General features: G+C 40.0%; 1 protein-coding gene across 2 annotated transcripts in view; it reads left to right on the forward strand.

Annotated features, from left to right (window-relative positions):
• Positions 1–25,101, forward strand: part of GPATCH2 (G-patch domain containing 2) — a 169,450-nt gene that overhangs the window by 109,037 nt on the left and 35,312 nt on the right. For both annotated transcript variants that reach the window (XM_061625187.1, XM_061625183.1), the window contains exons 6-8: positions 9,431–9,498; positions 11,785–11,824; positions 16,145–16,215. In XM_061625187.1, the coding sequence (XP_061481171.1) occupies positions 9,431–9,498; positions 11,785–11,824; positions 16,145–16,215 (179 nt within the window). The remainder of the gene's footprint in view (positions 1–9,430; positions 9,499–11,784; positions 11,825–16,144; positions 16,216–25,101) is intronic.

A 25,101-nucleotide genomic window follows, 5' to 3' on the forward strand; every position in this document is an offset into this window, starting at 1 on the left:
TATGCATTTTGCACAAGCTGGAGACTTAAATACATTTTCCCATAAGTATGGCTGGAGGTAAACAACCAATTTTAGTCCAGAAAATAGCTTCTGCTTCTGTCAACACGTTGTTTATTTTCTCCCTGAGATAAAAAGTTCAGTTTTCTGATATTTGTACCAAGATAAAGTCAGTAAACAAGATTAATATAGTGTGGAAAAGGTTGTCAGCAGCCCTGGCAAAGGAAATAAGTTGCCTGTACACAGAACATACTGTAAACTGAATAAAAGTGTCAGGTCCACCATGAGATAATGTGATCATGAACCTCTAACAAAGCATGACATAGGCACAGTCGGCTTTTCTTATAGCCACAGTGTAGAAAATGGATTACTATATTCCAGGGATACCCAATGGAATAGCATGAAAACCTCATTTTGAGATTAATGCAGGATGCAACTGGAGAGCTGAGCCAAATGTTTACCTCCAGCGTTAAAGTAACTGTTGGATTGTTAATGCTATAATCAGTAAGCCATACAAGTTACATTTTTGTTTTCAAAATCCTTAGAATTTCAAAACCTATGCACCTATCTGGGGAGAGAGTGGGGTTTTTTTCCAATTTGTATGTCAAATATGAAGATAAAATTTCATTTGTCTTCTGTTTTTTATACTAATGAAGAAAATCCTATAATTTTTACCTCCTGTCCAGTGAACTTTAATACAGAAGTAACCACAGTTTCAAGAAGTAACTGCAATTTTTAGCATCCACTGATGATATATGGATGTCTGTGCTCTATACCAGAGGCCACTAGCCCCTATAAATGCTTTGGCTGTCCTAATAAAAATCATAATGACATTACTGTAAGCATACTTGAGTAAATGTATTTGTATTAGAATGGTAGGATATACACATTTGTAATATATACTTTTTATCAAAAGTGCTGTAATGTACCTTTGTAACCCTGTGGATTGGAGGAATCAAAGACTGCTGTTACATGTGCATGTTTTACATTCAATCCTGGTCCAGTTTTCTGCAGAGATTTGGGTGGCAAGCACTACAGTAAGCTGTTTGTGGGGCACATGCAGCCCATATTTAGTCTGTGGAAAAAATTATAAGTATACTTAGGGAGCAATTCACCTGGTAGAGAGGCTTCAGATGCAGTGGAGCTGTGGAGAAGGGTGTCAGCTCTGCTGGGCTTCACCAGCAGAAGTCCTCCCCTGGGTGCAGCCATGGTGCAGCCACGGAGCTCCGCAGCCACCCAGGCACTGCTGGGACCCAGCTGGCAGAAAGCCTAAAAAAGGGGTGTTGGGGGGGGTGTCGAGGCAGAACCAAGGGGAGAGGGGCTTCTGCTGCATCCTGAGCCTGTTCAGCTCGATGCAGCCAGTGTAGCCAGCATCCTCCCCTCCCAGCAGTGCCTGAACAGAGATTGGATGTGGTGGCCCCTTCCACCAGCTCAGCTTCCACTAGCTCTGCTGCCACCAGCCTCCTGCAAGCTGGACTGCACCTTCATAAAGTAAACATTCTTTAATGGAATAAAAAGTACAAACCATCCAATGTTTGTTCTGGTCGTATATCATCCCTCCTCTTCTGTCTTGAGTATGTGCCCTTTAACACTTTAAGAGTAATAACTGCTATACTATGTGTTGCTCTTGCCATAGTTATCCATGGAAGCGCTGCAGTGAGCTTGGTGGGCCACTATGAACACCTTTTTCAAACTTCAGTTATCTTATGGGATTTTAACTTTGGTAGCAGTTAGAAACTGCCAGAATTGGGAGGGGGGGAGACATGTCTTGCATAGTAACTAAGATGCTTTTAATCTCCTGCTCAAGGGGCGAAAATAGCTGAAAAATCTAAATGGCTTTTACCAATCTTAAGTATATCTTGTTTTCTTAGAGTCATAAGACAAGGAAGAAGAAAACAGTGTGGGGAAGGCCCCAAATTGCAGCCTCCTCTGAAATGGCTCAGGAACTCCCTGAGCAGCTCCAGTTTCTTGAGAGGGAGCTGAATAACAACTGGTCACAACTAATAAATCTATTTGGGCTCCTGCTGGGAGGAAGGGCGGGATACAAATTAAATAAATAATAATAATAATATTGAGGATAGGCTGCATGAATTAATCTCAAAGGTGTCTGATATTACTTCCACCGTAGACAGCTCTACAGAGGTAGGGAAAAATTGAAAGGAGGGCAGTGGGAATTACAGAACTACATTTTAACATTGAGGATTAGGAGAATTGAGACCATCTCCAGAATATTCGTGATGGTGAAAGATGGCCTGGGGTGATAGGGGATATGATCTATTTTCTTGTGGCATGGATTGACAGCAACTGCTGTGAATTACAGCTTTCTGAAGTGGACATAGACCAGGCCACAGGGTGCTAGGAATGAGTTCCACCAGATGGCACTCTTTCTAGAGACATCATTATTTGCTTTGTCTGCTTACCAACATGGGAGAAAGTTTACAAGGGTTTGAATAATATCCACAGTTTGGAATGTCTTGGAGATAGCTTGGAGATGGCAAGTCTTTTAGGATCTTAACCAAGACATACTGCAGCACAGAAGATCCTTCAAGCCCTTTACTGAAGTGCTAAGAAGGCAGGGGTCCCCTGCTGCTGGGGCTTCCTGTTTTTCCTGCTAGTTATTTATTTATTTATTTAAGACATTTACATGCCACTTAATCATTGACATTTCTAAACAGTGTACATAAAAACAAGCCATACAGAAAATAAAACAAAATCATTATAACACTAAACACACCTTAAAATGCTGAAACAAGGAAGTCTTAGTCATGCTCCCAAAGTTCATCAAGGAGGGTGCCTGTCTAATATTGCTTGGGATGGAGTTCCACAACCTTGGGCCCACTGCACTGAATGCATAGCTTCTAGTTGTGCATGTATCAGTGCACTATCAGGCTGGTGACATCAGCTCAGCCCAGACCAAAGAACTGTTTGCTGATCCGAACGTGATCTGGAACTGGAACATCCAATCACTGGGAATGCAGACTTTTATAATCCGGCAGCAGGAGGGCTTAAACCAAGGGGAAGTGCCTATGATTTCTCCTTGCTGCCCTTGGAAAATGCAGCCCTCACTAAGAGGCTAATTCACTAATAGGGAAAAACCCCTTGAGGTTTAAGAATGTACCTATAGCCAACAGATATTTCTATTAAACTTTAAAAAGTAGAGAATTTGGGCAGTTATAGCGAATTCACCAGGGGAGCAGGAGACCTGACCTCCTCTCTGAGTAGGGTTACCATGTGTCTGGTTTTGGGGGGTTCACTCTGGGTCTCCGGGTGACTCACCTTAGTCCCTGGACTCCCAGCTTCAATTTAAAAAAACAATTACGTTTCTAGGTGGTCTGGTTCCCAAGCTATACACCAAAATGTCAGCCACCCCCACTGTTAAATCTGTTTAACAGATCTGTTATAGCAGCTCCTAGCTCTAACCCCACCCTTTCAGGATTGTAGCCAATAAGTGAAGTCAGGGTTGTGATTTGTTGACACAGGAAGTGCCGCCCTAGACGATATTGCAACATCAGAATGGTGGTTATGAGATTTTCAGTTTGAGTAAGTAAGTATATGGCGTTCAGAGTTTTTTTTCTCTTATGTGCAGGAGTCAAACCCTGGGCTGTTGAAGAGGGCAATGCTTTGAAAACCTTCACAATATGAAAGTATTTAATCCAATACTTGCTTTCCTGGGAGTAAAGCAATGCTAATCCCACATACTTGGAGTAAACTGCATTGAATTCAGTGGGACTTACTTTTGAGTAGACATAGTTAGGATTGTGCTGTAAATTAATGGGACTTTTGAGTAAACATAGCAAAGAATTGTGTTTGTGTTGTAAATCTCTCCTCCAATTCTATTTTTAAAGCAATTAGGCAGGGCTTATTTAGGTATCACGGTTTTTATTGTGTAGGAAACTAATACTGATTTTCAAAAAAATGTTCTGCAATGACCAACTGGTTTGACAATAAACTGTTATATGGGGTGTATTTTTACAAATGTGTGTGTATGTGTATGGAGTCTTTCCAACAACCCTGTGAGGTAGGGTTGGTGATTGGAAACCAAGGCAGCTCACAATAAGAAATAAATCCCTTTAAAATTCAATAACCATAAAACAAGTATAAACAGTTGCAAAACAGCTTAAAGTGGCATGAATCTGAATTTTGGGTTGGGTGAATGAAGTTTATTTATTTATTATTTATTTATTATTTGATTTATATTCTGCCCTTCCTCCCAGAAGGAGCCGAGGGCGGCAAACAAAAGCACTAAGAACACTTTAAAAATAATAAAAACAGACTTTAAAATATATTAAAACAAAACATATTTAAAAATATTTTTAGAAGTTTTAAAAACATCTTTTTTAAAAAAATAAAAACATATTAAAAAGCAATTCCAATACAGACTGGAATAAGGACTCAACTTAAAAGGTTTGTTAAAAGAACAAGTTCCTTATCACTTGAGGCTGCAGTTCTCTGGACCTTTCCCCATTTAAGTTAGCCCCACTGAATACATTGGGACTTGCTTCTGAATAAACAAACATAGGATTGCACTATAAATATTTTTACAGGTTGTGTAAATAATAAACATATTTAATAGTCATGCTTATATAAATATTTCTTCATACTGTGTCCCAATAAGTATCTGATTTCACACTATGGTTGTGCAATACTTCCTCTACATTTTAAGTGTGCCCTTCTTCTTTGAAGTGGTCATGGTTCTTCATTGTTTTCATCCTGAGGGGCAGATAGGCTGAGAGATGGTGAGTAGCCCATGGTCACCCACTACACTTGTGCTTCATGGGTGTTGAATGTGCTTTAAATGAATGGTATGGATCTGCCCTAGGTATGATGTGCATTCATTAGTGAATTGAAAAGAACAATTTTAAAAGATACTTTTTTGAACAGGGGAGGGTTGTAGCTCATTGGTAGGGCATATGCTTTGCATGGAAAAGTCCAGAATTCAATTTCTGCAAAAAGACTATTGCCTGGAATCTTGGAGAGCCAATGCTAGTCCATGTCATCAGTACTGAGCTATGTGGTACCAAATGGCCTGAGTCAGTATAAGGCAGATTCCTTTGTTCCTAAAAGTGGGAAGAGACTCAAGGGCCACAGTGACTCCAAAATTTATTTATGTATTTTATTTACAACAGTTATATACCGTAAAAAAATCTCAAAGCTGTTTACACAAAGAATTAAAACAATAAAGTTATTGGCAAAAACAGTTAAAGACAGGTATTTAAAAACATTCAAAATAATAAAACCAACAATGAGTTAAATACAGATTTAAAAACACAATAGCTTCTACATGCCTGGATAGGCTTGCCTAAACAAAAGTGATATTAGCAGGTGCTGAAAAGAGGCGTCAATGTCAGTAGATAAGGAGTTCCAAAGCGTAGGTGCTGCCACATTACAGGACTGATTTCTTACAAGAACAGAACAAGTACTATGTGGCACACATAAAACAAGAAGCACAGCTTGAACGTGGCCTGGTAGCAAATCAGCAACCAATGTAGATTTCAGTGCAGAGGTATTATGTGCTGATAGGATCTCACTCATGTCAGCAATCGTGCTGCAGCATTCTGCATTAACTGACTGGCTGCCAGGATTTTTTTAGTTTTGGTTTTCTGTTATGAATCCTGACTGGTTGTGGGATGCTGAGTTGTCTGCCTCACTCATAGAAATCTTGTTGTAGTTGGTATGGTATTGCATTTAGGAAAGCATCACTGTCTTTTGTTTTTCATTTTCTGTTTGCATTTCATTTACCTTTAACCTCACTCCCTTACATCCATAGAAGCAACAGCAGTGGTTGCATGCGCTCAGCTCAACCTCCTAAAACCATTGATGATGCACCTTGTTGGTTGCATGGCAGTTAGAGGTGGTAAAAGAAATTCAAATATTTGGAAGTGTGGCTGCAATTGTTGTTCCCAAACTGCTGCCTGTGAAGGTAGACCAAACTATGTGTGTTTTCTCTCTGTCAATTGTTACTCACTGGAATTGGGTTGGCTGTCAAAGTTTATAGCAGCCCACAGGGTAGACAAAAAGGGTAGAGAATCTTCTTACTCTTACTTATTTCTCACACCTCTTTCTGAAGCGAAGAGTGAAATCTGTAAAGAAGTTTGGAGCAGCCACGTTAAAAGATAAGGGCAGGGCATTCCAGGCAGGGGGTTGCCAACCCTGCTTGGATATGGATGTCTTTGCAGAGGATCCCTAGTCAAGCTTTACCAACAGAACAATCCAAACTATATCTTCTCAGAAGCAAGTCCTGTTGAGTTCTATGGGACTTAGTCCCTTAGTAAGTATGTTTAGAATTGCAGCCTTCAGGGGCATCCATCTTTATTCCCTAATGCTCTCATCTAACATTTCCGCAACACTAGGCTCCTTCCTACAGTGGACTTCTGGTGACTGGCCTGGCCAGAAGGCACTTAAATCCTTCTTGCCAAAAGCAAGTTGGCTAGATTAAATGTTCCCTACCCAGGCTCCATCTTTTAGCTAAGATGTCTAGCTTAATTTCCAATAGAGAATTTTTTAAAAATATGTATGCTCCAAGCAACTGTAATTTTAAATTTTAATTGTTTTATATACTGTTTTATCTTGTACGTCGCCCAGAGTGGCTGAACAACCAGCCAGATGGGCGACTAACAAATTTAATAATAAATAAATAAATAAATAAATAAATAAATAAATAAATAAATAAATAAATAAATTGATGCTTAATGTATCATGCTTAATGATTTCACTCGGGCCAACCCCGTGACTTCACTCGGGCCCGCCCCTAGGGCCCACCCCTGAACTCTTAGGTTTGGGGATGCTTCTTACCTGGCAACCCTATCTCTGAGATATTGTGAAATGGAAATGGACTGCCTTCAAGTCGATCCCGACTTATGGTGACCCTGTGAATAGGGATTTCATGGTAAGCTGTATTCAGAGGAGGTTTAGCATTGCCTCCCTCTGAGGCTAGACCTCTCCAGTTGGCTAGAGCCTGCTCAGCTTGCCACAGCTGCACAAGCCAGCCCCTTCCTTGTCTGCAACTGCCAGCTGGGGGGCAACTGGGACTATGCAGCTTGCCCCTGGCTGTACAGGTGACAGGGCACATAACCCCTGAGCCACTCACTGTGGGGGTGATCTTTAGCTGGCCCTTGACTCCCCAGAGACACAAGCGAGGATTTGAACTCACAGACTCTGGACTCCCAGCCAAGTTCTCCTCCCCACTGTGCTATACCAGCTGCCCTACAAATTCGTAAAAATGCAAACACAATTTGGATTGGTCTTTCACAGTCCAATCCACTTCCTGTGTAGCTTGGAAGAATTTCGTAACATGCGCCTCTGAGCATATGGTGAGTAGTGGCAACACCTGCAATCAGCCCAAATAACAGAAACAAGACATGTGCTGTGCTGATCTTGTTTTAACAGGGAGGAAGCAACAGTATTAAGACTGTCATGGCTATATGATTATATGCCCACACAAAGGAAATAATCTTCTTGTAGTTCATCCTTTGTCTGTTTTACCTGTTTTATTCCTTCAGGGTGAATGGGAAGGGATACCTGATGGAGGTGGTGGGGTGTCACTCAGTGTTTCTCCTTTCTGAGAGGGAAAATGGTTGAAGTTACATTTATTCTTGTTACCTCTTTATATATGTTTGCCATCGGGTCTTATGCCTTAAAGGGGGGAAGGAATGATATTGTGTCCTTTCAAATATGTTGATGTCTTTTAATGTCTGATGAAACCTTAAACATTGTTTATTTTAACTTCCATGGTTTAGGGACTGTAGCTAAAAGGGCGAGGGTTGAGTCCACTTTAAAACAGCTTAGGCCAGGAATGATTTTATTGCAAGAAACCTATCATAAAAGGAGCGTGGATACTCTTTTTTAAATTTCTGGTTTTTATAGGGCAGCAAGATCATGCAAGTCTAGGAGGGTGGCAGTTATTTTAGTGAACAAAATCCAGTTTGTAGTTGAAGACATCCTTGTGGACTCCAGAAGATGCTACCTGTTTATGCAGGGGAAGCTGAGGGGAACTCCTCTCACGGTGTGCTCTGCTTATGCCCCAAACTCTGCATGGAGATCCCTGCGGATTTACTGAATCACCTTATGGCTTGAATTTGCCTCTTTGGGATGGGACAGGCTTATACTGGGCTTCACAGTCCTAAATAACAGGCTGGACAGGAGGTGGGAAAGCCATCTCCTTTCAGTCAACCCATATTGCAGAGCTCTTACAGAGAGCAGGATTGTTGAGTCCCTGCCCTTTCTGAGGAGCACAGACATTTCCTGAAGAGACAAGGCCTTCTCAGTAGAACTGTGGAACTCTTTGAGTCACTTGCACATTGCTTTTTCATTACAGGCATTTAGACAGACCTTGAAAAACTTTCTTTTCACTGTAAATAGCTGTGTATTTCAGAGCAGTAAGTTTAAAGTAGATGTGCACACTTTCTGATGTGGCAACTGTTGTATCTTGGTTGCTGCTTTTTATATACATTTCTTTGTGAGAACATAGCCATAAAAGGGTTTAAAATATTTTAAATGTGGACTTCCCACACTCCACCTCCTGACTAAACTAACCCTGTTACTTACGCTTTTAGTTAAAACACGCTAGTTCTAGGCCAGCTCTGTTGGGTATTCAGTGGCCTATCCTCCGGAGAAGAATCAGAAAAGAATGTGGGAAACAGTTCCCCTTTCACAACATTTGAGCTCATTTCTCCCCAGTTATTCATATTACAAAAAGGCTCATTCTCTGATTACGGAGAATGAATCTTCAGATGTATTTTGAGAAATGTGTCCCAAGCAAGCATAGTAACAACTCTTTAGGATTCCTAACTGGCCAGAGTCTGCTTAGTATGCAATATAGCTTAAATATGGTTTGTGTACAACACCTGAGTGATCTCTCTGCAGTTGGCTCAACTAGAAGTAAACTACTCTTCGCTAAATGAGACATTGGGCACTAAAGAGGGCATGGCATTGTGGGGGAACAAGGAATATCCTGGCTCCACAAACCCAGTGGCGAGCCAGTTATACAGGAGGTAGGGGTAGGAATTGGAGGAGTGTATAGCAGAGACATAAGGTAACCTCAGACTCATAAAGTTGAGTGTTTCGTTTATAAATATTGCTGTACTGTACATATGGTCCTTATTATGAAGTGGGTGCCTAAACTCAGAATAAAGATGCAAGAACACATACTAAGGTTTTCTCTGATTTAATAGTGCATTTTGAGGCTCTGAGGCCTTTCCAACACGTCGTTAGGATCCTTCCCTACAAAACCCTCACAATTTGCATTAAAATGTAAACTTTATTCAATTTTGCATTTATAAAAAAAGGAAACAGCTGGTAAATACGTTCATTGTATGCATCCTATTAATGGTTTCAGTGTTTGACCTTTTTGTATTTGCATGCATGCATGCAGCAAGTACTATGTATACTTAAAAGCCTCTACACAACTTATAAAACTTATTTATGCCTCTTTTAGATTGCTGCTCCAGGCTCATGCGGTAACAAGAAAGCTGCACATTTGTCCCAAGAGTCTCATCACCATGAGTAAGTATCCATGTCAGGGTTATCGTTATTTCTACTGCTTACTTTAAATTTGTCCCTGTTTTAATTACATCTTGAATTTTACCCTAATTGTCCAGTCTATCAAGATCGTTTAGAATTCTGAGCATGTTTTTAGAGCATGTGCAGTTCCCATGACTGTTGTCTGGAAAGATGTTTGTGGATTCCTCTCTTCCCCACCACCCGCCCCCAGTTCTTGCTGTGCTGTTACTTCGTGTGCATACCATCTTTTCCATTCTCCATCATAAAACCAGAAGTTGACAAGAAGAAAAAGAAGCAAGGAATCTCGCTTCTATCTTTCCATAGCTTTTTTCCAGTAGAGCTGCAACAGACAGATAAACTCCAGGGTTTTCAGAAGACCTACTTGCTTCGATTGGCCTTCACGGAGTAATTTTGTCCTGGATAGAGACTGGAATATTATGTTTGTGGGAGTATTGAATCTGTTTTATGTGTTTTCTGTAACATTGTTTTTCCCCCCAGTATAGTTATACTTTATTACTGTAGGCTGCCATGGGCAGGATTTACCTGAAATGGAAATGGAAATGGACTGCCTTCAAGTCGATTCCGACTTATGGCTTGTTTCTGTTATTTGGGCTGATTGCAGGTGTTGCCACCATTCACCATATGCTCAGAGGCACATGTTACCAAATTCTTCCAAGCTACACAGCAAGTGGATTGGACTGGGAAAGACCAACCCAACTTGTGTTTGCATTTTGACAAATTTGTAGGGCAGTCCAATATCTCAGAGAGGAGGTCAGGTCTCCTGCTGCCCTGGTGCATTCACTATAGCTGCCTAATTTCCCTGCTTTTTAAAGTTTGATAGAAATATCTGTGGGCTGTAGGTACATTCTTAAACAGCAAGGGGTTTTTTTGCCTATTAGTGAATATAAAGTATGGACTGTGATGACTCCATTAAAAGTTTGAATTATGTAAAATTGTCACACTGACCATTCACAAGATATTGTTGCTATGATATTAACACTGCAGTTGTCTTTGTTGCTTGCTGATATCTCCACTTACATTAAAGTTAGTGATTGAGTCCTGCTATAGCAGTGTAATCCCAAGGCTGGTGTACAGTTCAAATTGACAAAGGAACTAAGAAGAAAAAATATTCAGAGACTTTGTGAACTGCAGTGCTGTTACATCAGTTACTTGCACTTACTCAAAGGAAAAAAGTATATATTTTCACACTGGGTTGCATTTTAGAGATTCTAATGCTGCAATCTTATGCACACTGGGGAAGAACTATAGCTCAATAGTAGAGACATGCTTTGCATGCAAAAGGCCCCAGGTTCATTTGCCAGCATTCTGGGAAAGAATTCACCTAGCATTTCATGTGGTTGAGTGCCTGTCACTTCCAAACAGGCACTCAGCCACCTGAGTTCACTATTCAAGCGAATGATACTGCCTACATCAGCCTTTCCCAACCAGTGTGCCTCCAGATGTTGTTGGACCACAACTCCCATCTTTCCTGACCATTGGCAATGCTGGCTGAGGCTGATGGGAGTTGTGGTCCAACAACATCTGGAGGCACACTGGTTGGGAAAGGCTAGCCTACATGCTTTGTTCAGTGGTAGAACATCTATTTTGCACGAAAAAGATCCCAGGTTCTGTTCTTGGTGTCTTCCGGTAGGGCTGGGAAAGATCCCTGTCAGACACCATGTTAAGCCTCAGCCAGTCAGTGTAGGCACTACTAAGCTAGATGTACTAATAGTTTGACTTGGTATAATGCAGCCTCCTGTGTTCTTAACACAGTAGGTCTTAGTACTGAGTAAACATGCATAGGATTGCATGGTAAATCATCTGTTGCACACAGTATATGTTTGTGCAGCAGACTGTAGGCCTTAAACCCAAAGTCTTAAAATTAATAAACATGTCCTATTTGCTATCAACACTTTTTAAAGTGTTTGTCAGACAGCAATTAGAATGTTAGATTTTGTTAGCACTCACACAGCAAAAACATTATTAATATGATGTCACATATAAAGAATTGCAGGATCTGTGGCATGAAGCTCTTTAAATATGATTTAGTAAATATTCACTTGCCTAAGCAGGATACATGCACAGAAGGAGAAACGATCTTATATTCCTGTGAAAACTGCTCCAGACCTTGTGAGTTCTGTAAAATATCCTATTTAAATAAATCATAGCCAAAGGCTACATTTTTCTGGTGGACAATAAAATACCCGAGAGCACGCACAGGCTGGTCATATGACAGCTCGTGCTTCAGTTAGCTATGTTACTAAACTTTTTTCTCTTTTTCTTACTTAGCCATTGGTTTAGCCCTGGGGCTAGAAAGGAACATAGCCAGGTAAGAACCACTTTGATCAAGAACAATTTATTTCATATACTTGAAGGATTTTAACTGTCACTTGTCTGGAACAACAGGAGAACCAGTTTCTGAAATAAGGAGCAAAATATCTCACTTTTACTGAAAACATCTGAAAATAATTCACCACAAAAGCCTTTTGGGCATGGCAGCATGTCCAGTAATGATCAGCATCTCCATTCACTTCCAAGGATTTTGCAGTAAATTAGGAGAGTCGTGTCCAGGAGGATGTGTATTATTATTAATATTAATATTATTAAATTTTCCACCCTCCCTCCACCAGAAGGTTCCAGGGCAGTTCACAACAATTTAAAATTCACATCAGATCTCCCATGTGTGCTTAACAAAGTCTTTGGGATTGGGCTGAGAGCATTTCAAATACAGTAGGGCCCCGCTTTAACATAAGAACATAAGAACATAAGAAGAGCCTGCTGGATCAGGCCAGTGGTCCATCTAGTCCAGCATCCTGTTCTCACAGTGGCCAACCAGGTGCCTGGGGAAAGCCCACAAGCAGGACCCGAGTGCAAGAACACTCTCCCCTCCTGAGGCTTCCGGCAACTGGTTTTCAGAAGCATGCTGCCTCTGACTAGGGTGGCACAGCACAGCCATCATGGCTAGTAGCCATTGATAGCCCTGTCCTCCATGAATTTGTCTAATCTTCTTTTAAACCCATCCAAGCTGGTGGCCATTACTGCATCTTGTGGGAGCAAGTTCCATAGTTTAACTATGCGCTGAGTAAAGAAGTACTTCCTTTTGTCTGTCCTGAATCTTCCAACATTCAGCTTCTTTGAATGTCCACGAGTTCTAGTATTATGAGAGAGGGAGAAGAACTTTTCTCTATCCACTTTCTCAATGCCATGCATAATTTTATACACTTCTATCATGTCTCCTCTGACCCGCCTTTTCTCTAAACTAAAAAGCCCCAAATGCGGCAACCTTTCCTCGTAAGGGAGTCGCTCCATCCCCTTGATCATTCTGGTTGCCCTCTTCTGAACCTTTTCCAACTCTAGAATATCCTTTTTGAGATGAGGCGACCAGAACTGTACACAGTATTCCAAATGCGGCCGCACCATAGATTTATACAACAGCATTATGATATCGGCTGTTTTATTTTCAATACCTTTCCTAATTATCGCTAGCATGGAATTTGCCTTTTTCACAGCTGCCGCACACTGGGTCGACATTTTCATCGTGCTGTCCACTACAACCCCAAGGTCTCTCTCCTGGTCGGTCACCGCCAGTTCAGATCCCATGAGCGTATATGTGAAATTAAGATTTTTTGCTCCAATATGCATAATTTTACACTTGTTTATATTGAATTGCATTTGCCATTTTTCCGCCCATTCACTCAGTTTGGAGAGCTCTTTTTGGAGCTCTTCGCAATCCCTTTTTGTTTTAACAACCCTGAACAATTTAGTGTCGTCAGCAAACTTGGCCACTTCACTGCTCACTCCTAATTCTAGGTCATTAATGAATGCTTTCCAGCATTCTGCTGATGCGGCAGCTTTCAAATTCCCCGTTTTAAAGCCAATTTTGCCATTTTGCGGCATTTTGGCGGCATTTTCGCACAATGTGACCCATTAAAGTGAATGGGTTCAGCTTTACGGCAGGGGCCTGGTCCCTAACCCACCATATAAGCAGGGCCCTACTGTAGTCCTTATTTTGTTAAATTGACTCTCTGAATTATTATCAATCTTTTGAGAAAAGCGGAGTCTTATGGAACTGGAAGATTTGATCATGAAAATACAGATATTTAAATAGATGGTGTAAAAGAGGCCTTGAGAATATTTTCTTTCATTTAAAAGTATTTCCATTATCTTGGATGCATGGCAAATACTTGTATTACCAAATCACTATAAAGATTTTTGAGGTCTATAACAAAAATTGATAACAAATGAAACTATTAAAACAGTACAGATAGGTAAAACGGGTGGGGGGAGGGAATTTGAGGACAAAGGGATTTTTCCTAATGCCAGTGGACCATATGATACTACCTTTTGACATTAGAAGAAGGAGGAATTCACTGTCTTGTGCTCCTTACTTACCATTGTCGAACAAAACACAATGCCACATCAAGGAGGTTTAGAGTGCCACTTGGGGTGCTCAGAGGGGTAATTACATTTATATTCTGCTTTTCCTCCATGGAACTCAAATTGCATATATAGGGTTGCCAGGTGGTCTCCCATCCAGACACTGACCAGACCTGGACCTGTTCAGCCTCATGCTGCACCATGTTATGACTGTTGCTTGCCCCCTGTAAGCAGATAAGTGGTACATTACAAAGCTTGCTAATATATATTGTTTATAGTTTAATGAACTAGAACTCCAGGATAATTGATAAAGAAATCTCTGTCATATAACAACATCTCTGGCAAACATTTTAAAATGAATGATAATGTGCATTTCTCACTGTTAAGTTCCCACAGCTGTACTTAGGGGCAGCACTGTCTTGGTCACCAGGCTTCCATCTGCTTGACTTATTTACTCCACAATGAAACAGGACAAACAGTTCACTTCTAAAGATGCCAACACTGACCTGTGTGGCCAGTGTTACATTAACGTTAAGGCTTTTGTATTTGCTGGAAAATTTATCATGCATGTAAATTGTGCATCAAAGTCATGAAATCGGCTGCAAATATAATAGAAAATAAGGGATTCAAAAGTTGAACAAATTTATTTATTTATTATTAAATTTATATCCTGCCCTTCCTCCTAGAAGGAGCCCAGGGTGGCACTGAAGATGCTCTTTCCCTGGGGCTCCATTTGATCTAGAGATGGACCTGCAGGTGGGCTGCATTCACGTTCTTAGGAATCCATGTTGATACTAAAGTTGGATAGTCCTCAAGTATTAAATTTCGGTTTCAAGCTCATTAGAGGTTTTAGAGTCTGGCATTGTTTTCTTGTGACTGAAGTAGCAATCTGAAATCCCCAGGGCCTCCAATCATTTGTTTACAAAAAAACCCCATCAATAAAGACCTCTCAAGTACAGGTACAACAATTTTCCTGTCTCATTGGGTTATTGAATTTTATTCAACTTTATTTCCATTAAAGCAATAATCTTAAGTGCCCTTTTGAGATTTGTTTTCATGATAGCAAGTATATATAGCTATTTTTGTTATGCTCATTATTTACAAGTGTCAGTCTTCTAAACACAGATTTTTAATAATAACTAATGATGTGGCTTAACCTTAAAAGTATTTTTAGTGGTGCAGAAAATTGTTTTGTTTGAATGTTGAGGGAGCAATCCTAAGATCTTGGAAAGAGCAGCTAAAGGCTGTTGCATACTGCATATTGGGGAAATGTTGGAGATCCATAAGATTATAAGCCCCTTCATTCCTCAAACACGCCACCTAAAATGGCCCTCAACAAAGCCAGCCCTGGAGCTAATATATTAATTCCTTCCCACTGGAATGCGGTGGCGGGGGGGGGGAAGCACTCCAGGAGAGTAGGTAAATGCTGTCCTCTCCCCTCCCACTGTGGTCACTTCGAATCAGCAGAGTTTTGGTTTTGACAGTAAATATGCCATGGAATTCCCTCCCCCACCCCCAAAAAATAGGATTATTCTGTGAATTAGTAATGACATTCATGCTAATTTTTAAATCTCCTTTTCAAATTAATATCTGAAAGGGGGTTGGAGAATGATTTTTGTTTTCCTCATATGAAACCTTTAAACCCTATAAAATTCAATTACTAAAATCTTGCTGAACAATGTGCTTCATTATAATTTACAAGCCAAAAATATGGTAAAGCAGTTTGACTGGTGTGACAACAATCATTCTGAGATGCTACTTTTATCTTTTGTTAATAATTAACAATTTTAGCATCTATAATTTTTATTCATTCTTACAACAGCTCTGTTAAGTAGGTTGTTTTTTACACCGTTATAAAATAGTAGTTTCAGAGATTAGGTGAAATTTGAACCTTTTAAAACCAGTTCATGTAAGTACAAAGTGAAGTTACAATATTTTTGCTATATGTCTTAAAACTAGACAGCTTGTGATAGCACAGAATACTCTGGATTACTAATTAGGCATCTTGAAGTGCATGAAACTTTACAATAATATAAAACTCTGCGTAGAAGAAGCCATACAGTCATAGAAAAATGAGAGAGGATCTGAATTACAATTGAGGTAATACAGTATTGCCATTTCATCAGATGTACTGTGGATAAATTGCATCAAGATTGTTGGGCCCTTTGTTGAAGTAACATAGTAGAAAACCATGATAAAGCTTAGGAGTACTTATTCATAAAAATGCAAACATTGGCTTAGTTTTTATATGCCTTCTGAATTTTCTGTGTAGCTTCAACTCCTGCGGGACAACCGATCAGAGAGAGGACACAAGAAAAATAGTTCAGTGAAAACAGCAAGCAGGTGAGCTAAATTTTATTTATTTATTTATTAAATTTGTGTCCCACCTTTCTTCCCCGAAGGAGCCCAGGATGGCAAACGTGCAATGCAGTTTATAGTTTAAGTGAGATCCCAAGCCAATATTTTTAGCCACCAACTGAACTGCTGATACAGATGTAGAAAGAGTTTCTTTGCCTGACTGTTTGGCAACTTAGTACTCATTTTACAAAGTAAATGGTCAGTGCTGCTCTCTCTGCCACTGACGTTCTTAACAGAGATCTGAAAAGTGTTATTCAATTGGGCACAGATATCAAACTTAGCTATATTACAAATCTCATGACTGAAAGAGTGTATATGTGGATATATATGCTACACTGCATATGTTCTATTTATTGTGATGTGGATATATAATTTTCCCACTGGGGGTAGCTGTCCTGTAATCAGTAAACATTAACCAGGTTTAAATAACTGAGCATTAAACAACCAGGTTTAAAATGAACACTTGACATCTCCCAAATTAAAAAGCAATTCGTGTGCTTATCTTTTTTTCCACAAGCAACTCAAGCGCCCCCTTTTGTTGTCTTTTTCACAATATTAGAAATGAGAGTTGCAGGTGAATAGACTGGCTTGAGAGAGTGACAGAAAAATTAAGACGTGGATCTTCTGGCTGATGCATCTATTACCAAAATAATACAGTTGGGTTGTTTTTTTTAAAAAAATTGGTCTCTGTAGAATCTGTAAACTGTTCCAAGGGGTAGGTTCAGTTAGTTTTGGAAAGAAATGAAGGATTAATTTAAATTGGAATATATTCCAGGGATTTGTTTAAATACATTTTAAACCTTCTCATTTTCTTTTAAGACAGCCAGCTAGCTTAGTTGGTCTCAGGACTATTGTGGTGATATCTGGACTAAATTATACGTGTATATTTATGTAATTATCTTTAGTTTTTATATTAACAGTAACTTACAACTGCAGATTATTTAAAATTGGTGGACGGGGTGGGTGGGTGGAGGTACACCAGTAGGAGAGCAGAGAACAAAAACTTTTATTATGCCTATAGCCATTTATTTATTTATTACATTTATATACTGCCCCATAGCCGAAGCTCTCCGGGCAGTTTACAGCAATTAAAAACATTAAAAACAAATATAGAAACTTTTAAAACACAAAAAAACAGCTAGGTTGGTGGGAAATCTCTTTCTATCTGAACAGAGCTTGTTCATTTTCTTCTGATGATAAAGATGGCTATATTTTGCTACACAGATGTGACAAATAGAATTAGAGCTGCTCTTTATTTGATCTTCCATGAGGCAAAGATGTGTGAGTGTTATGCCTGCTCCCTTTTTCCCACCACGTCATCTGTTGTTTAGGAAGGAGTTCTAATTTGCAGTAGGTAGAAAATTCTTCGTTGTGTTGCAGGTTTGCCAAAAATAAATGAAACCATTAAGTACTACATTTTTTGAACAGCTGTTAATAGATTGGGTTAGGAAATCTATACATTATACTCACTGGTTAATTACCAGAACAGTAATTTCATAATGTAGCTTTTGCGGAAGATAATGACAGCATCAAAAAGGTGAATGCTGATTGTATACAAAGGAAGCACCATACCTTATCGGCAGTATGAAGCGATGTGCTATAAAAACTGGGACCCCCTGCCTGACCCTGAATCCAAAGAAACACTGCACTCAGTCTTGCAGTCACTTGTATCAGCTCCTGGCTAGGTCAGGGGGCATAAAAATCTGGTAGCCCTTGGGTGGCGGGGATGTCACCAAAGGGGTGACACCAATGGGAATTTCCCTTGGGGATTCCCTTAGGGAGCCCCAATAGTGAGGGTACTACCCCTTTCATGTGTGGTTCCTCCTCAGGGTGAGAGGCTATGCAGTGAACTGTATGATAGAAAGTTGACAGATGCCTTCAGAATGAGAGTACAACTAGCAGAAGGCTGGTCCTCCCTAGATGTGAGATAGCGGGGGGGGAGTAGATGTGCCCTGTGTGAAAGGTGCGGACCAGAGAGAGGGCATTCTCGGTTGTGGCCCCCACTCTCTGGAATTCTCTTCCCTTCGATCTCCGACATGCCTCCTCCCTGATGGGCTTTCGCTGAGCCTTAAAGACCTGGCTATTCAGGCAGGCCTACAGAATCCTCGGGGTGGATGAGTTTTAATATTGTATTAATTGATGTTTTAGATTACCTTTGTGTCTTTTGATTGTGTTGTATTTTATTATGTGGTTGTAAGTCGCCTAGAGTGTCCGTTGATTCGGACAGATAGGCGACTAACAAATAAAATTTATTATTAATTTATTATTAGTGTAGTCCTAGTAATCCTGTTCCCAGTTCTCTCAGAGGCATACTGGGATAATTGGTTCTGCTAGGTTTTCTTGGTGGGCTGCTGTTGCTTATATCATGTGTTTAGGAGGAGTCTTGGGAAGGAGGGACCTAGGTATTGCCACCCAACTTCAGTGATCATGGGTAGAGGGAAGTATAGCCATGGGGAGGTGATGGGCTACCATGGAAAACAAGGGCAAGGCTATCTACATCTTGTCCCTCACTCCCTGTCCTCCAATGGACAAGTACCCAGTTGCTTCTCTACTGTGCCCACAGGCCTGTACATGCTGTTATTTAATGCTAGATTGGTATACAATAAAACCACATTCATTCATGACTTGATCATGGATGAGGGTGCCAATCTGGTGTGTGTTACTGAGACTTGGGTGGGTGAGCTGGGAGGAGTTGATCTGACCCAGCTTTGCCCATCTGGATACTTGGTGCAACACCAGCACAGGCTGCAGGGGGAGCAGTGGTCCATAGAACTTCCATCTCTGCCACCAGGCAACCACTCTGTCTTGGAGTTGACTGTGAGAGCCTGCACCTGGTGTCAGGCCAAGGAGACAGTAAATTAGGGTTGCTGCTGGTATACTCTCCACCCTGCTGCCCAGAAGCTTCTCCGACTGAATTGGTGGAGGCTGCATCGGCTGTGGTGTTGGAGGAGCCCAAAATGATAGTCCTGGGTGATTTCAGTATCCATGCTGAGGCTGCCTCTACTTAGGAAGCACACCTTTAGTGTTATGGCACATGCCCTTTGGAATTCCCTCCCCCTCAGTATCAGTATTGGTACAATCATTAACCAAAATGGAGACAATAGTCAAGAAATTAGAAGAAGGCTAGGACTGGGGAGGGCAGGTATGAGAGAACTAGGAAAGGTCCTCAAATGCAAAGATGTATCGCTGAACACTAAAGTCAGGATCATTCAGACCATGATATTCCCAATCTCTGTGTATGGATGTGAAAGTTGGACAATGAAAAAAGCAGATAAGAGAAAAATCAACTCATTTGAAATGTAGTGTTGGAGGAGAGTTTTGTGGATACCATGGGCCGCAAAAAAGACAAATAATTGGGTGTTAGAACAAATTAAACCAGAACTATCACCAGAAGCTAAAATGATGAAACTGAGGTTATCATACTTTGGACACATCATGATATGATTTACTAGAAAAGACAATAATGCTGGGAAAAACAGAAGGTAGTAAAAAAAAAGAGGAAGGCCAAACAAGAGATGGATTGATTCCATAAAGGAAGCCACAGACCTGAATTTACAAGATGTGAACAGGGTGGTTCACGACAGATGCTATTGGAGGTTGCTGATTCATAGGGTCACCATGAGTTGTGATCGACTTGAAGGCACATAACAACAACAACAGTATTAGTCAGGAGCTATCTCTGTTATCTTTTTTGGTGTCTACTGAAGACCTTCCTCTTACAACAAGCCTTTTAAGTAGAGACCTTATCCAAGTCTCTGTTGGAATTACTTTTTAAGATGTTTTTAAGATGTTTTATTTTTAAAATGTTTTAATACATTTTGTTTTTGAGATGTTTTTAGTGGGGTTTTTTTCCTTTGTTGCTGCCTTGGACTTCTTCTGGGAGGAAGGGCGGGATAAAAGTTTAATAAATAATAATAATAATTTAATTGTTTTGTTGTTGTTTTAAAATATACAGCTCTGTGTTCTACTTGCTCACAGAAGGGTCAGCCCAATGGTAGAATAGTTTCAAGTCCTCTGAGTTGAGAAGCTCAGCTAAAGGGGACTGGAATGCAGGACAGTAGACAGGTGAGTTAGGAAGCAGGCAGACTGAGAGAGAAGCATAGACCAAGGTCACCTGCAAGCATGTGTGGAAACCAATGGATGGGCTTGTGCAGAGAGGGAAATAGGGTCCTGCTCTACAGCCACCTGGCAGTAGACACTACATCAGGGTATAACAGAGGAGGGGAGGAGAAGGGATGTAGGGCTCTCACCAGCTCTGCTGAGGAGCTGGGCTACTCCCTCCATCAACTGTCACCTAGCAACAACCATTACATCAGGTGGCAGCAGAGGAGGTAAGAGAAGAGATGCAAGGCTACTTCACTGGCACCACTGAGAGGCCAGCCATTTTTGGCTCCTTCTCTCCTTGTACTTTTCCAGCCCAGCCAGTAATGAGAATAACATGTAGCTAAGGACTTGTACCTGAGTTTGCTTATTTCCTCCTCCCTCCCAAGTCATGTTCCTTTTGTGTCATGGCTTTTTAGACTGTAAGCCTGAAGGCAGGGACTGATGTTTGAGGTGATCTGTTAACTGATTGGGGAGCCTTTTTGACTGAAGAGCAGGATAAAAAATATTTCATTAAATAAATATTAAATAATGCTGGTACCTCAAGAATACAGTATTGCCCCTTTCATCTTCCATTCTGCAACCTTGAATAGCACTACCGTGAGGAGCAGCAGAATGCAGATCAGTCCTGGCTTAAAATTTGGTTTTTTGTTTTTTAAATAAAGCAATAAAATTTCAGGATTCTAATGAGAACCTCCATACTGAACAATAATCCTTAGGAAACTATGGCTTGTGTCCAAATTATGGCAGATAGAAGGGCCCGGCAGAAATTGATTTTCCCACCCTCTTATCTTCACAGCAGCTCCCCGAGAAGGCTCTTCTGAGAATCAAGGAGTCACTTCTGAATGGGGTGGGCTGTGGTGTTGGGGGGCTGAGAGGGAAGGGAATTGCTGAAAATAACACAGAGGCACCTTCTGTGAGTGGAAGCTCTGCTCACAGAAGGCTCTTTGGGATGTTGCCAGGGGGAAGGAGAAGTCTGGAAAGTCACCTGCCACCAGCTCCCTTCCCCTGGCACTTCTTCTCTGGATCTAATCTGGTATGTTTTGAGTTCCTATCACCTGATAATGGTCTTGGTATTCTTGCTTGAAACTGTCAGATATGACTCACTGATCAGTATAAGTCCAACTGCTTCACTGCAGGCTTACTGTCTGAATTATTATTTTTATTTTAGCAATTTTGTATTATCAAGTTAGGTTGCTTAAAACTCTTGAGAAGAGAAGGTGTTTATGTAGGAACGCATAGAGAATTAGTGCTTCCACACAGCATGTGTGGAGTTTTAATCAGTTTTAATCATCATAGTATTAAAGTGCTCTTTGTGTTTTTGTTTGCCACCCTGGGCTCCTTGTGGGGGGAAGGGCAGGATATAAATTGAAAAATAAAAATAAAATAGACAGTAGCATTTCACAGACTGGAAAAGTCTGCACAGGTTTTTTCATTGAATTATGCTGGATGTTTGGTCAACATACCCAGTGCATTTGTTTTCTCATGAAGTCACTACGAAGTCGATATTTTTGCACAAGTGTACTGCATCGTTTTTGCAGACTTTTCTTTTCACTAAGTTTTTAAGAGCAAAACCAACAATACTGAGTTGAATAATAGCTTGTTGGGAATGTGGTATGGTGGTGTTTTTTTAAACAAAAATAACTTTTTAGATAATAATAAAGATAATTTTCTGAATCCCTATAATATATATTTTTATCAAAACAGATTCAACATCAACTTTATATGTACAAAGTCTAATTTTAAAAATCCACCAACAAAGGTTGTTTCACCGTCAAGGAGATATTGCAAGCAGAAAGAAGTATTAGACCACCTTATAAACATGTTGCAAGATCAAATAAGAATTTAGACGTTTCAGGGGTATTTGAATTTAACTACAGTTTTTTCTACTGCATTGGGGTATACCCCAGTTCTGCAAATTCACTGTGTCATCACTGAGCTGGTTTGTACATAAATGCCAAGTCATGGTTAACCACAAGTTGTCCCACAGACAAACAAACCATGGCTTTTTTCTCCAAAGTTTGGTTTGCTTTCCAGCTGTTCCTGCCTTGTGCCTTTGTAGCTTGACGGTCTATGCCTGGAGTGGGGTAGCCAAACAAACCATAGTTAAGGAATGGCGCTGGGTTTACCTGGAATACTAAGCCATAGTTAAAACTATGGCGGCGGGGTTGTAGTAAACAAATAATTGTTAAACTGCTAGGAAGGGTTCACACACAACATTAAGCCATGGCTTATAAACTATGGTTTATTATTCTGAGAACAACTGTTCTGAGTTGTTCCTTAGCATAAAATCAAGCCTATTTTAATTAGAATTTTACAAGACAAGCTGTTTCTAAAAACAAATGGAGGCCTAGGCCAATGCTAACAAAACACTAGTGGTAGGATATGATTTCTACAAGAAAAAAATATTCCTTTTAATAATTGCTTTTTCACAGTATTCACATTGTTTTTGGACCTGGGTATCCTGAACATCATGCTCTGATCATGTTAGTTTAGTAACAAACAGATTTTTGTTACCTTTTGACTTGTTTGTGAAATGAAATATTGGTTTAGATTTGCCTTTGTCTAATTCATATACTTTTGATCAATTCCAACTCATGCCCAATTATATTACATTCCATTAACATAATTCAACAGATGTTGATATTTAAATGCTTTCTGGCATTCACATCTCGGACAGCTGTCTCAGAGCTTGGGGAAAAGGCAAACATTTAGAGTTAAATGCTGAACATATGCTTAAATTACTAATTAGAAGCAAGAAAAAACAATGCATTATCCTTTCTAAGGACAGTAAGACTCTAATACAGATATTTTTAAGCCTTTTTGCCTGGCATAAAGTTCATGAGTCTCTGGGGGCATGGTGGTATAGCGCATTAAGAATAACAGCACTATTGGACTTATTTCCCACCAGATTTTCTTTTTTTTAAAATGCAACCTGCTTATTGCAAGCAAATCTCTGACAGCCTCTGACTTTGGATAAGGTTTGGAACAGCTAGGAGGTGTTAGAGTACTGTGAATTGAGAGAATCTACTAGCAAGAGATTTTCCCCCTTTTTCTTGGTCACATAACGTTACTATTCCATATAAAGCAAATGTGTCACCATTAAAGCCTCAATCTCAACATTGCTGGCATTGTATAAAAGGAGTTTGACAGAGCTGAATTGTTCCATCACATCTGTTTAACATTTAACCAAAAAGAAAAAAGAAAAGAAAAAAATAATGGTCATAGGTCTTGTTGATTAATACAACAGCATTCTTAGTAGTGTGAAAGCAGATGTTGCAATGTGTGTTGGACTGATGATGTCATTATTATGGCTAAGTCTGAGGAAAGGCTTTAAACTAGGCAAGCCCACAGCTGAATTCAGTGTGAAATTCTGATTACACCTGCCAGTTCAAACTAAGCCTCAACTTTATGGGTTTTAGAAACAGTGTTTAAAAGATTTGCTTCATCTGTCATTCAGCATGGGTTATCCTGCACGTTCCTTGTAACAGTTGGAAGTTGTATTTTTAGATACAAACATAATTGGGAAATTGTTGGCAAATCATTTATTGATATATTATTTCTGTTTCTATCCCATAGTTCCACCAAGAAGCTCATTGTAGCATTTTAGTCTCACAGCAGCCCGATGGGACAAATTAGGCCAAGATAGCTACCCAAGTGAGCCTCATAGCAAATTGTGATTTCAACCTGGGTTGTCCACTTCCAAACATAACAGTCTACCAACTGCAGTACACACCACACTGCAATGAGTATTTTGAACAAATTTGAAATGATTTGCAAGTAACCTAAATGGAAATTGTTGGCATACTTTTGAAATTGGCTCCTTCTGGGAGGAGGGGTGATATATAAATTTAATAAATAAAATAATAAACAAAATTGCTGAAAATTTTAATACCCAAAATGCATTGCATTTGTGAACTATGTAAAAGGAAACGCTCAAGCAAATAATATACAGAATTTCAGGATCTGAGATCCTTATATTTTCTGATACTTTAGAAGAAGCAAACATCATGTTTCCTTAATTTTCTCCATTATAAAACATGAAAATTCTGAGACAAGACTGCTTGAAAAATGCCTTGCAGATCACCCATCCTGAATATTGAAGTATTGTTTCAAAGGAAATTTATGTTCATAGCATAGCTAGTACAGTTTTAGGGATAAGCACAATTGGGAAAGGACCACATGGGCAAGTAAAGCTGTAGGCCGTAGTATGAAAGAAGATTAGAGAGGATTGGCCGAGATAGGGCAAGGTACTTTTCCTCTTATTACAGTGGAAATAGGTTTGGCATATAAAGCAGAGAGCAGTAGGCACATCGTAGCAGCTCTTCAGGAACTGCATGCACTGCTTGGGTCGTTGCAGGCCAGTTGGTTTATATTACTAACACGGAATGGATATAAAACCAGCATGAACATCAGCTCTGCACAGGGTTGATTTTAAGTTAAAATTGTTGTAAGTGTTAGGGTGTCCCCAGGTGAAAAGTTACCTGTCATTCCCAAGATACTTCCCACATTCCTAGTTTTGTAATATAGCACCTAACAAGGAGTGCAGAAAGCTGCAGTCTGGTTATATCATTAGAATAAATTGTGTGTTTTCTACCTTTCAATTGAAGCAGTTGTGGTGGCTGCCTCCGAGTTATTCTGTGAACAGAAATCCATTATGTGAATGGCAGTGGAAGGGCACACTATATCATCCTATGGGCTGCACACATATAACATGTGGAAGACTGTCTATTTTTGCATCAGTAATTTTAGAATTATAGGATAATATAA

The sequence above is a fragment of the Rhineura floridana genome, chromosome 4, assembly GCF_030035675.1.
Source record: "Rhineura floridana isolate rRhiFlo1 chromosome 4, rRhiFlo1.hap2, whole genome shotgun sequence".
Taxonomy (NCBI): domain Eukaryota; kingdom Metazoa; phylum Chordata; class Lepidosauria; order Squamata; family Rhineuridae; genus Rhineura; species Rhineura floridana.